The following is a 12,375-nucleotide window of genomic DNA, read 5'->3' as shown; positions in this document are numbered from 1 at the left end:
TTCTTGGGGGCAGCCTTTTCAGTCCCTGCCTCCCTCTTTCATTGCCTTATTTATCCAGACAGACGGTCAGCTGGACATAACATCCTGAGCCACAACAGGGTGCCAGCCGGAGCCAAACTGTCCCCTGCCAGGGAAGCGTGGGGGACACTGAGGGGTCAGCCTTGGCCCCTGCCCTTCAGGGGGTCCTGGCTTAGCTGCCATCTGAGGCTGGCCCGGACCCCTCTGCTTCCCCCGGGGCCTGTAGGGTGGCCTCTCACTGGGCAGGGTTCCAGAGGACTGGAGGGAACGGGGTCAGTGTGGGCCGGAAGTGGTCAGTCACAATATACAAGGGCCCTGGCCAGCCAGTGTGACCAGGCCACCTGCCCTGGCCTGAGAATAAATTCAAGGAAAACTGGGAGGGGGCAAGAATGTGGGAGATTCTGAAGTCTGGGGTGGCGCTGAGGCTGGCTTGAGTCCAGCTACTGCCTCTCTCAGGGGCTCAGTCCCCAAAGCCCCATTACTGACCACCCCGACCCCAAGGAGGGAGCAGAGAGATGAGGCTCTACCCCCGCCTCACGTCTGAACACTGAGTGCACCACGCAGGTGGCACGGCCAGCCAGTTCCAGGGCTAAATTCCAGGTCAACGTCTGCCGCTGTGTGTCTTGGGCAAGAGCAGTGTGTGGCTGGACCTCAGTTTCTTCATCCACAAAGCGGGCTCACGGTGGCCCGGAGTCCTCCTGTGCCCTGCAGTCCACACATCTCTGTGAGACCATGACGGCCAGCAGGTGTGTCGGGAGCGTGATTATCTCCATAGCAACCGAGGCCACTGCTGAGGCTTTCCACCCCCAGCCAGCCCCACCCACCTCCCAGCCTCACCATGGATGACAATGGCGAGTGGGAAAGAGACAGAGAGGGTGCTGATGGGGCACGGCATGGGGCTCCTCCTCGGGGCGGGGAACCCTGCTCAGTGGCCAGACACCCAGTCCAGTGCCAAGTCACTGCCCAGCCCTGAGGCAGTTTCGGGGAGGACGGGACAGCTGGCAGGTGGAGCCGTCCCGGGGAGGGTCAGCCTGGGATGAATGTCAGGGAGCCCGGCTCTGCCTGGAGTGGGAAGGAAGTAGGGGGCAGTGCCTCTGACCCCCGCCAGCTGCCACGCTGGACCACAGTGAGATACAACAGGGCAGGGGGTGGGAGGGGGGCATGGTGTTTCCCTGCCCGGCTTTGACCTTTCCAGGGAGCTAACAGGTCCACACCCCTGCTTGTCTGTGTCCCCTCCTTCAACCTGAGAACACCCACCCCTGACCCTGGCCTCGCCCCAAGACTTTCCAAATGGTAGATGGACGCTTCCACGGCTCTCTCTCGGCTCTCTCCAGGTCACGGCCACGCCCCAGCAGCAGGAGGGCAGGCCAGGCTAGACCAGCAGGCGAAACCTACTGACCCATAGGACGTGCAGAGCCACCCACTTCCCACCCGGCGGGAAACCCTTGAGCCCCAGGGGACCCTGGGGAGGGTCTCACTCATTTATTCACACATTCATTCATTCAAATGCACAGGTCTGTGGCTCTTGTTCAGGGCCAGGGACGCCCTAGGGGTCTGCCAGGCTGGCAGGCAGGAACCTCGGGGCCCTCATCCCAGCGGCCCCCGGGGCTGGGAGCCTCCTCCTGCCTCAGTCCACCCGGCTGTCACCCGGCCAGCCGCACACTCCCTGCCGCGTACACAGCAGGCACTCAACAAGTGTGTGCTGGCTGACCGCGCGCGCGCGCGCGCGGGGGGGGACGGGGAGGGTCTCGGCCGGCAGGTACCACCCCCCAGCCCCCATCCCGGCCTGGGCCTGTCACCTGGGTCCCCAGGCCGCCCGCCCGCCCCGCGCCGGCCACGCGCCGCCCCGCTCCCACTTCCTCCCGCCGCCCCGCCCCTTCCACATTCCTGCCCCGCCGGGCCGGCCCCGCGCCCCGGCCCCGCGCGCAGCCCGCCGCCGCCTCCCGCCGGCCTCCGGGATGAAGGCGGCTCCGGCCGGGGGCGAGGAGGCGCCGCCCGGCGCGCGCTCCGTCAAGGTGGTCCTGGTGGGCGACGGCGGCTGCGGAAAGACGTCGCTGCTGCTGGTCTTCACCCAGGGAGACTTCCCCGAGGTGAGTGCGGGCGCCCCGGGGCCTGCCTGGCCCACCGCGGCCTCCTCCGGCCTGGGGCGAGACACACGCTCCCCGCAGTGTACACAGCAGGCGCTCAACAAGTGTCCATTGGCTGAATGCGCGCGCGCGAGGGGAGGACGAGGGAGGGAGGGGGAAGGGTCCGCTGCGCTGTCACCGGTTCTGGGCCGAGGGGAGGGACGGTCAGGGTGTCTGCGTGGAGCGGTGGGCCCGTGGGGGGCAGGTCTCCACGCTCTTTGCTGGAGGAGTGAGGGTCGTGCCCACCTCACAGGGTCACTGTGAGAGCCCGTGGGGGAGAGCTGGGGAGGTAGGGGGTCTCAGAACACGGGACCAACTTGCTGGAGGTTGGCGTCCTGTCTGGCCTATCTCTTGTCTTGCCGCGCGCGTCCGGGGGCCAAGATGGGCAGCTAGGCTCCCCTGGTCTGCCCCACGCAGGAGGAGGAGCTTGCTTAGACTCAGCCTCAGTTTCCCCACGATGGCCAGGTGAGGTGGTTCTGAGGAGAAACAGAGGGGGTACCCTGTGCCCCCACCCGCTGTGTCCCCTGGGTGTCCCATAAGGAGTGTGAGTCCCTGGAAGGAGGCGACAGGGGTGGGGTGTCCTTCCAACCCCTCCCTCTCTTCCTTTCCTCTCCCAGCATCCTTCACATTCCCCCAGCTCCCAGGCTGTGCAGGCACCGGGCAGCCGGCTGGAGGAGGCCTTGCCCCCGGCCCCTTGCCGCTGGCCCCTGCCCCCTGCCCCCTGGCCCCTGGCCGCTGGCCCCTGCCCCCTGGCCCCTGGCCCCTGCCCCCTGGCCGCTGGCTGCTGGCCCCTGCCCCCTGGCCCCTGGCCCCTGGCCGCTGGCCCCTGCCCCCTGGCCCCTGGCCCCTGCCCCCTGGCCCCTGGCCGCTGGCCCCTGCCCCCTGGCCCCTGCCCCCTGGCCGCCTGCCCCCTGGCCCCTGCCCCCTGGCCCCTGGCCGCTGCCCCCTGGCCGCTGGCCGCTGGCCCCTGCCCCCTGGCCCCTGCCCCCTGGCCGCTGGCCCCTGCCCCCTGGCCCCTGCCCCCTGGCCGCTGCCCCCTGGCCCCTGGCCGCTGGCCCCTGCCCCCTGGCCGCTGGCCCCTGGCCCCAGCCCCCTGGCCGCTGGCCCCAGCCCCCTGGCCGCTGGCCCCCTGGCCGCTGGCCGGAGCTGCTCTGGCTTTGTGGCCGGTGGTGTCACTGTCCATCCCCTCCTTTATCAGTTATACATTCTTCAGCTGGAAGAGGGGTGGGGCTTCCGGAACTGCCTCCCCTCCACCGCCATGCTATGCTGGGAACACGGGGGAGCCCACAGGAGGAACACCTCTTGTCCAAGATGCATCCTTAGCGGGACATAGGCATCTTGCAGTGATGAAATGGGAGTGACTAAAAGGACATAAAGGGTTGGTTCACCTCCTTTAAAATGATTTTTCTTTGTGGGCCAGCACTACAGCATAGTAAGCTGGGCTTAAGATGTCAGCATCCCACGTGGCACCGGTTCATATCCTGGCTGCTCCACTTCCCATCCCGCTTCCTCCTTGTGGCCTGGGAAAGCAGTGGAGGACGGCCCAAAGCCTTGGGACCCTGCACCCATGTGGGAGACCTGGAAGAGGCTCCTGGCTCCTGGCTTCAGCTCGGCTCAGGTCTGGCCGTTACAGCCACTTGGGGAGTGAATGAAAGATGGAAGACCCTTCTCTCTGTCTCTCCTCTCTGGAACTCTGTAATCCTTTTTTTTTTTTTTTTTTTTTTAAGATTTAATTATTTTTTATTGGAAAGTCAGATATACAGAGGAGAAGAAACACAGAGGAAGAGTTGTCCACTGGTTCACTCCCCAAGAGGCTATAACGGCCAGAGCTGAGCCGATCCCAAGCCAGGAGCCAGGAGTCTCTTCCAGGTCTCCCACGTGGGTGCAGGATCCCAATGCATTGGGCCGTCCTCTACTGCTTTCCCAGGCCACAGTCAAGAAGTGGATGGGAAGTGGAGCAGCTGGGATACCAAACTGGCACCCATATGGGATCCTGGTGCGTGCAAGGTGAGGTTCCAGCCATTGAGGCAGCGGCTCAGACCCAATGAAAATATACCTTAAAAAGATAAAGTAAAATAAAAGTTATTTTTATTTGTGCAGCAAAGAGAGCGCCCAGCCGCTGCCTTGCTCCCCAGATACCCGTAGCAGTCCTCGCCCCATCACCTGTGCCAGTGCCACTGCTGCCCAGGGTGTAGGGTAGCAGGAAGCTGGAATCAGATGGCAGAGCTGGAGCTTGAACCCAGGCCCTAATGATGCTGGACACAAGCTCTTAACCATTAGGCCAGAGGTCGGCCCCCAGAGCACATCTACAAAACCACAGGCCAAGGGCTGCAACGTGTCCATCTTACAGGACAAGGCCAGGGAGGGAGGGAGGTGCTGGCCTGGGGCTGCAGGGCTGGTCGGAAGCCCGGGTGTTCCTCAGCCTGGGCACTCTGGGGCCACCAGTACTCCATCTGCTGCCCACAGCTTCCTGTTTTGGGCAGCCCCAAACCCAGGGTTCCTGCTGACGGCAAAAGTAGAGTCTGGGGGTGGTGGGTCCCTGTGGATTCCTAGGTACACAGAGCTCCTGAGCCAGGGAGGGACCCCAGGACGACTTGAGCAGCTCAGGCCCCATCCTGACGGTATCTGGTCCATGTGGTCCATGCACTGGTGTAGGGACAGGAGGGGCAGGGAGCGCCCAGTGTCCGGGCCAGAAGCAGTCGAGTCCTTCTTGGGTCTGCGCTTGCACTCCCTAGGGCTTCCCTGCCCCCCGTCTGGAATTGAGTCCGCCATTTGGAATGATCCACCTGCCTCTCTGAGAACCCCCATGGGGGGGCAGACCCAGGGTTGAGTCACCTAGGACCAGGTGCGCCACAGCCCGGCCACAGACAGCTCCGCAGATGAGGGTAGCCCCAAGAAGCAAAGAATTCACCGAAAGCTCAGGCCGGAGTCTCCAGGATGACCCAGCAGAACATGGCCAGCCACTTCCCTGGCATCAGGACCTCGGGGAAGACGGGTGACCAGACACAGCCTGACCTCTGGGGACTGACAGATCTTGCTCCGTCACTGACCAAGGGTCCACGTGTCATGAGCCATCATGAGTAGAGTCGGGGGGTGAGCCATCATGTCCTCTCTCTGGGCCCCTCAGGAAGGCAGTGACCATGCAGACCTTGTGGGGTTGCAAGGGAGATGGAGAATGGTGCAGATCTGGGGCCACTCACAGAAGACTTGGACGTGGCAGGCATCCCTGCAGCCCACCACCCTGTAGCTCATGTCAGGAGGGGCCCACCTCAGAGCGCCCCCAGCTCAGGGCCAAGGGCAGCTACACAGGAGCAAGGCTGGGGTGGCCACTTCCCATGCAGCCGTGGCCACTTCTGCACTCACTCTAAGGTCACACGGCTCGTGGGTACCAGAGCCAGCTCTGAGCCAGGCACAGCTGATCCCAAAGCTATCTGCCCATGCCAGGGGACCCAGCTCCCTGCCCATGCTGCATTGCCCAGCCTCCTGGGCACCCTGGAAAATGGCACTAGCCCTCCCAGCTAGCCTGAGAGTGACTGAGGTCCAGGGGGCAGGCGGGAGGGCACCAAGTCCTCCTGAGTCATGGGCAGCCAGAGCCCTCCCTGGTGTGGCAGGAGGGGAGAGGACTGTGACCCACCACTCCACTGGGGGCGGGGCAGGGGACAGGAGCAGGCAGCTCCTCCAGGCCCCCAGGGCACCTGGCACTAGCGGTGGCAGCCGTGAAAATCTCACTTATTGTCCATTCCTAGATTTTCTTTCTCTGTCTAGGATTTTTTTTTTTAAGCTTAAGAACCAGAGTTACAGAGAGCAACAGATCCTCCACCCACTGGTTCACTCCCCAAATGGCTGCAATAGCCAGAACCGGGCAGGCCCAAAGCCAGGAGCCAGGAGCTTCCCCAGGTCTCCTAAAGGCCTCAAGCACTTGGGCCCATCCTCTGCTGCCTTCCCAGGCCACGAGCAGGGAGCTGGTTGGGAAGTGGGGCCACCGGGACACGAACCAGCACCCATATGGGATGCCAGTGTTACAGGCAGAGGAGTCATGTTACATGTACTGTACCGGCCCCCATTCCTGGATTCTCATCTATATGCAAATTATTGTGACAAGCACATAACGCCCCCGGCTGCTGCACCAGCATCCCACAGAGGCTCTCCTTCCGACCACTGCTCTGTTTCCCATCCAGCTCCGCTTCCTGCTAAGGCACCTGGGGAAGCAGTGGAGGGTGGTCCAGGTGCTGCTTGGGAGACCCGGAAGGAGCTCCTGCTTTGGCCTGGCCCAGCCCCTGCCACTGCGACTATTTGGGGAGTAAACCAGAGGAGGGAAGATCTCTTCTTTCTCTCTGTGTAACTTTGCCTTTCAGATAAATAAGTTAAAAAAAAAAAAAAAACTTTACAAACATAGCTGTCCATCGCCGGCTTGCCCAGCCTGTGGAGGAAGGCGCTCCGGCCACGCAGGTCCTGGTGATGTGGACTCTGGCCAGGCCCCGCCACAGGCCACAAAGGCTAGTCAGAGGCCAAAGGACGAAGCTGGCCGCCAGATCAGGCCAGGCCCCCGGGGGAGGGGACATTGGACAGAAGGGGGCTGAGAGGCCGGGAGTGGGGGCACAGCTGTGAGCCCCCTTCCTGCAGCAGGGTCCACCTGGGACCTTGACTGACCACGGAGATGACTGAACAGATGAAGGAAGACGCAGGTAATGTGGGAGCAGGGCAGACACAGCAGGCACGAGGAAGTGGGAGTGGGGTGACAGCGACAGACGCTACACCCGCGGGGGCTCTGAGTGGGGCCAGACCCCGCGCGAGGGCCGCCCACGGAGCAGCAGGTGGGACTGGAGGAGCACTGGTGGTTTCTCCTCCCTGTTGCATATCCCTGTGGGGGGAGCCACGCCAGGGAGGTCTGGAGGGGCTAGCTGCGCTATGGCCTTCCTGGGGCTCACCCCTCACGAACCCCATACCTTCCTCCTCAGAACTACAGCCCGACCGTGTTCGAGCGCTACTCCGCCAGCCGGCAGATGAAGGGTAAACCAGTGCACCTGCAGATCTGGGACACCGCGGGTGCGTGGGGAGCCTGTGGGGGGGAGGAGCTGGGGCAGAGCAGGGGCCCAGGGACGGAGCCTCATCTACCTCCTTCTGAACCAGGGAACCCAGCCGGTCTCAAGGGATCTCAAGGGACAGGTGTTGGCCGGGGCTGGGGCCCTCCCTGCCTGCCTCTGCCGTTGCAGGACAGCCCACTAAGCCCTGGACTCTCTGCTTTCCAGAAGCAACTGTCCTGGCTTCCCCAGCCCCCCTCACTGGCTTTGGCTCTTCTGTGTACCTTTGACCTCTGCCTTGTCCCAGGAAGCAGTCCTCTCAGCCCCGGACATGCCAAGGCAGGTGCCATGCAGAGCAGCCCCCGACAAAGGGCCAGATTCAGGGCTGACTCTGAGGCCCCCTGAGTGATGGGTGACCACCCTACTGGGGAGCCTTGAAGGATAACATTCCCCACCTGTCTGTGCAGGGCAAGACGACTATGACCGCCTGCGGCCTCTGTTCTACCCTGACGCCAATGTCCTGCTGCTCTGCTTTGATGTCACCAGCCCCAGCAGCTTTGACAATGTCTTCAGCAGGGTAGGGACGATGGGCTAGTGAGGCGGGAGGGAGACCCAGCTAGTCCTGAGACGCCCCAAGGTACAGCCAGCGCCAGCATTAGCAGCAACAGTCACCAAAACACTAGTAGTGTTTGTTAAGAACTTGCTGGGGTTGGCACGGTGGCACAGTAGGCTAATCCTCTACTTGTGGTGCTAGCATCCACATGGCACCAGCTCATGTCCTAGCTGCTCCACTTCCCATCCAGCTCCCTGCTTATGACCTGAGAAAGCAACAGAGGACGGTCCAAGTGCTTGGGTCACTGTACACACATGGGAGACCCAGAAAAAGCTCCTGGCTTCGAAGTGTCTCATCTGGCCATTGTGGCCATGTGGAGAGTGAATCAATGGATAAGGGATCTCTGTCTCTCTTCTCCGTGAAACTCTACGTCCCATCTACTGATTCACTCTCCCAAGTACTGCCACCTGCCAGGGCCAAGTCAGCCGGAAATGCCAGGAGCCAGGAATTTGATCTGGGTCTTCTACATGGGCGCCGGGCACCCGGCTACTTGAGGCTTTACCTGCTGCCTCCCAGGATCTGTGTCTGTCCCAGGAGCCAGACCTGGGACTCGAACCAGACACCGCCATGTGGGATGCTGGCATCTTCACTGCTCAGCCAAACGCCAGCCTCTCACTCAGAGCAGGGTCTTTGTTTTTTTATGGAGAACAGAGACATATCCTATTGGTTCATTCCCCGTATACCAGCAACAGCCAGGGCTGTACCAGGCCAAAGCCAGGAACCCCAAACTCCATCTGCGTCTCCCCCAGGATCCTGAGCTATCCCCTGCTACCTCCCAGAGAACTCTCTGGTTGAGACTGGGGGTGTCCCAGCCAGCAGCCTAACCATTGTGGCTCCCTGAAATGTTGGTGGAGCAAATTCTGGGTGTTGGGGTAGTGCCGGGGTCCCTTGGCTGGCAGTGGGGTGGTGTGAGGAGGCAGAGCCGCTGGGATTTTCTGAGGGACTGGATGTGGGAGGGAGACCAGGTGGACTTCCGGTGCAGGTGTCAGGTTAGGCTGAAAAGTCAGGCTTAGGACTGCCAGCAGGGGTACAGGTGTGACCTGGGCAGTGAGAACAGACATAACTCCAGCCAGCCTTGGCAGAAGGGAGGGGAGGGCACTGGGAGCCAGGGGGGACAGGGTACCAGGATTGGGCAGACGAGCGCCTCCTGGTGTTGGCCGTCAAGGCCTCTGGGAGTTGGATTCAGGTGGAGGCACCAGTGGGACCCTCCCCCAAGGCAGTGTGGGTGCGCGGGGCTAGGGCACGAGGAGCCTGCTTGGGACCTGGGGGATTCCCGGTGAGGCAACCCACTGTACCCTGTGGGTGGCACAGGGTGGGGCTGCACCCCAAGGCAGCCACCAGCACCGTTCTTTGGGTGGATTATTGCTCATTTTTGAAACAGCTGGTCACTTCCTAATTGTGCACAGCAGGCAGGGCTGGACCCAGGAGTCCAGAACTCCACTGGGATCTCCTGTGTGGGCAGCAGGCTCACATCCTGTCATTTCCGGTTGCGTAAGCAACCTCCGTGCAAGGTTGAGTATCCACTATGTACCTCCATTAGAGCATCTGCACAATGGACTTGCTGTAGAGCTTACTGTGAGGTTCCTGAGGGAGGAGGCGGCTCACGGGGAGGGAGGACACTCCCGCGGGCCACACCCACCCCACCTTTCTGCTGCTACCCCTTGCAGTGGTACCCAGAAGTGACCCACTTCTGCAAGCAAGTGCCCATCATTGTGGTGGGCTGCAAGACGGACCTGCGCAAGGACAGGTCGCTGGTGAACAGGCTGCGCAAGAGTGGGGTGGAGCCGGTGACATACCACAGGGTAGGATGCCGGAGCAGGGCAGGGGCGGGCAGGACTCAACCCCTGCCTTGGGTGTGTGGCCTGTCCAGGGGGGCCATCTCGGAGGCTGCCAGGGCTTAGGGAACTGGCCATAGTTGGACACCCCAACACACACACAGTTGTTCCGGAAATGCCCCAGGAAGGCAGGGCAGGAGGGGGCTGTGGGGAGCAGGCGGGAGGATCACCCGGTGTCCCCACCACCTCCGCCTCTCTCTCAGGGCCAGGAGATGGCGAGGTCCGTGGGCGCCGTGGCCTACCTCGAGTGCTCGGCTCGGCTCCATGACAACGTGGACGCAGTGTTCCAGGAGGCGGTGGAGGTGGCGCTCAGCAGCCGCAGCCGCAACTTCTGGCGCAGGATTACCCAGAGCTTCTGTGTGGTGATCTGAACAGCTCGGGGCTGTGGCAGGGAGGGGTGCCCCTGTATCACCCCTCAACTGCCGCTCCCCTGCAGAGCGTTGCCCCACCAGGCTGGCCCCCACTTGCACCTCCAGGGAGGCGCAGCCTAGAGCCCAGGCCTCAGACTTTGAACCCTGAACTGAGAAAGGCATTACTTGGCGGCCTCCCGGCCCTGGGGTTGTTAACAGGGCTCCCGGCACCCAGGCCCGGACAGGGGGCCTTGCACCTGGCACCCCCTTCGTGGCTGTCCCCCGGGTTGCACCTGACACCCATGGGTGCTCTTTGGACTGACCTCCCCCAGCCTGCCCCTGCAGCACCCCTTGGCCTTGTCTGTCCCGGCCGTAAGTGTAACAACTAAATCACCATGAGTTGTTACCTGTGTCTTGTCTCTAGTTTCAAAACAACTTGTGCAAGCTGGGGAGGTAGGAGGGCTTGGATCCCACCCTGTTTGAGTCCAGGACCTGGGGCGAGCTCTTGGGCCTCAGCTAGCATCCTCACCTGGGAAGTGGGTTCAGTCACAGACTGGGGAAAGGAAGAGGGTTGTGACGCTCCCGTGGAGTTCAGCAGGTACCTGGCACCTGACAGGTGTCCGCCAGAGTGCGTGTTTCTCTGTATTAGTCAGCTTTCCGCCATGGGATGGGGCTGTAAACGTGGAGGCAGGATGGGGAGAAGGGACTGACTCACCAGCCATGGAGCATAGCAGGACCAACGAGTCTGACACCTGTGGGGCACTGGAAACGCAGGTGAGTTGGTTCTGCCATCTCGAGTCTGGATTGTGCGGGGCGGCAGGCTGGGAGCCCGGGCGGGGCTCAAGGTTGCCATACAGAGACAGGAGGGCGCAGCTGCTCCTGGCGGAGGTTCTGCCAGCTGCCCACCCATCACTCCTCCACTCCCTGCTGCTGGCTGCATCCTCCCACTTGGTGCCTTTGGCCTTTTCGCCCACCACTGCTGCCACCCAGCCATTTCTGGTGGGACTGTAGGTCTGGCGGTTCAGTGTGCCCCATGCATCAGCCCCAAAGGGCACCATCCAGATCCAGGGGTCATCTCATGTCCCGGATGCCCTCTGGTTCAGCAGTGTTAGAAAATGCTTGTCTCGGGCCCGGTGGCGTGGCCTAGGGGCTAAAGTCCTCGCCTTGAAAGCCCCGGGATCCCATATGGGCGCCGGTTCTAATCCCGGCAGCTCCACTTCCCATCCAGCTCCCTGCTTGTGGCCTGGGAAAGCAGGAGAGGACAGCCCAATGCATTGGGACCCTGCACCCGCGTGGGAGACCTGGAAGAGGTTCCTGGTTCCCGGCTTCGGATCGGCGCGCACTGGCCCGTTGCGGCTCACTTGGGGAGTGAATCATCGGACGGAAGATCTTCCTCTCTGTCTCTCCTCCTCTCTGTATATCTGACTTTGTAATAAAATAAATCTTTAAAAGAAAAAAAAAGAAAAGAAAAGAAAATGCTTGTCTCGGGGGTGGGGGGGAGGAGCATTGTGGCTCGGCCGGGTGGCGTTGGGACATGCTGCTTGAAACGTTGGGTACCAGGGACTGAGTTCTGCCTCTACTCTCTGTTAACACACCTGCAAAGGAGCAGGTGATGCCCCAAGTGCTGGGTCCTCTTTCGTCCTGTGCTAACCCTGTCTCTTGAAGGCATTTGGGGAGTGAACCAGTGGATTAAAGATCTCTCTCTCTCTCTGCCACCGATTTCTTTCATCTCTCCCTCCCTCTGCCTTTCTCTCACTTTTTTTTTCAAATAAATATATCTTGGGCCCAGCACAATGCCTCAACTGGCTAATCCTATACCTGTAAAGCCTGGTATTCCATATGGGTGCTGGTTCCTGTCCCAGCTCCCTGCTTGTGCCCTGGAAAGCAGCAGAGGACAGCCCAAAGCCTTGGGACCCTGCACCCGCGTGGGAGACCCGGAAGAAGCTCCTGGCTCCTGGCTCAGTTGTGGCCACTTGGGGCGTGAACCAGCAGGTGGGAGATCTCCGTCCCTCCTTCTCTGTGTACATCTGCCTTTCTAAAAAAAAAAATTTTAACCAAATAAATATCGTTTATAAAATTGTTTAAATGAAAAAGAACTTATAAACAAATGTATATTTTATAGAATATTTGTAAATAGTATCCACTCATTGATGTATTTAGGGTCATACCCCTGAAAATGGCTCCACATTGAGCCCCAAGCCTGGGCAAGCGGCAATGGGTTGAACTCTGTTTTGTGTCGGGTTGCAGCCAAGCCCCCAGTGAAAGTTCTTCAGTGAGGCCGAAGCAGGTGGTGATCTGTGGCCCCCTGACCTGGTGGCCTGGCCAGCTGCGTGGTCAGGAAGGAAGGGACTCAGGCACCCTCGGCATGACTCCCCCATCACTCCTGCGAGATTCCAAGTGTTGGCGGTGGGA

At 61.3% G+C, this 12,375-nt stretch overlaps 1 protein-coding gene across 1 annotated transcript; it reads left to right on the top strand.

Moving 5' to 3' along the window:
• The first annotated feature begins 1,901 nt into the window (after positions 1-1,901).
• Positions 1,902-10,375, top strand: RHOD (ras homolog family member D). Its single transcript, XM_004598197.2, has 5 exons — positions 1,902-2,108; positions 7,103-7,190; positions 7,633-7,742; positions 9,446-9,580; positions 9,817-10,375. The coding sequence occupies exons 1-5, from the start codon at positions 1,977-1,979 to the stop codon at positions 9,982-9,984; spliced, it is 633 nt and encodes a 210-aa protein (XP_004598254.2). The 5' UTR covers positions 1,902-1,976; the 3' UTR covers positions 9,985-10,375.
• The last annotated feature ends 2,000 nt before the right edge of the window (positions 10,376-12,375 follow it).

The sequence above is a fragment of the Ochotona princeps genome, chromosome 4, assembly GCF_030435755.1.
Source record: "Ochotona princeps isolate mOchPri1 chromosome 4, mOchPri1.hap1, whole genome shotgun sequence".
NCBI classification, from domain to species: Eukaryota; Metazoa; Chordata; class Mammalia; order Lagomorpha; family Ochotonidae; genus Ochotona; species Ochotona princeps.
This window is presented reverse-complemented; position numbering and strand designations above follow the sequence as displayed.

Excerpts from the sequence above, each read along its gene's own strand:
- RHOD (XM_004598197.2), top strand. The coding sequence starts at position 1,977 with ATGAAGGCGGCTCCGGCCGGGGGCGAGGAGGCGCCGCCCGGCGCGCGC. Across the intron at positions 7,191-7,632 it reads GCAGATCTGGGACACCGCGG|GGCAAGACGACTATGACCGC; the intron begins GTGCGTGGGGAG and ends CTGTCTGTGCAG. Across the intron at positions 7,743-9,445 it reads TTGACAATGTCTTCAGCAGG|TGGTACCCAGAAGTGACCCA; the intron begins GTAGGGACGATG and ends TACCCCTTGCAG.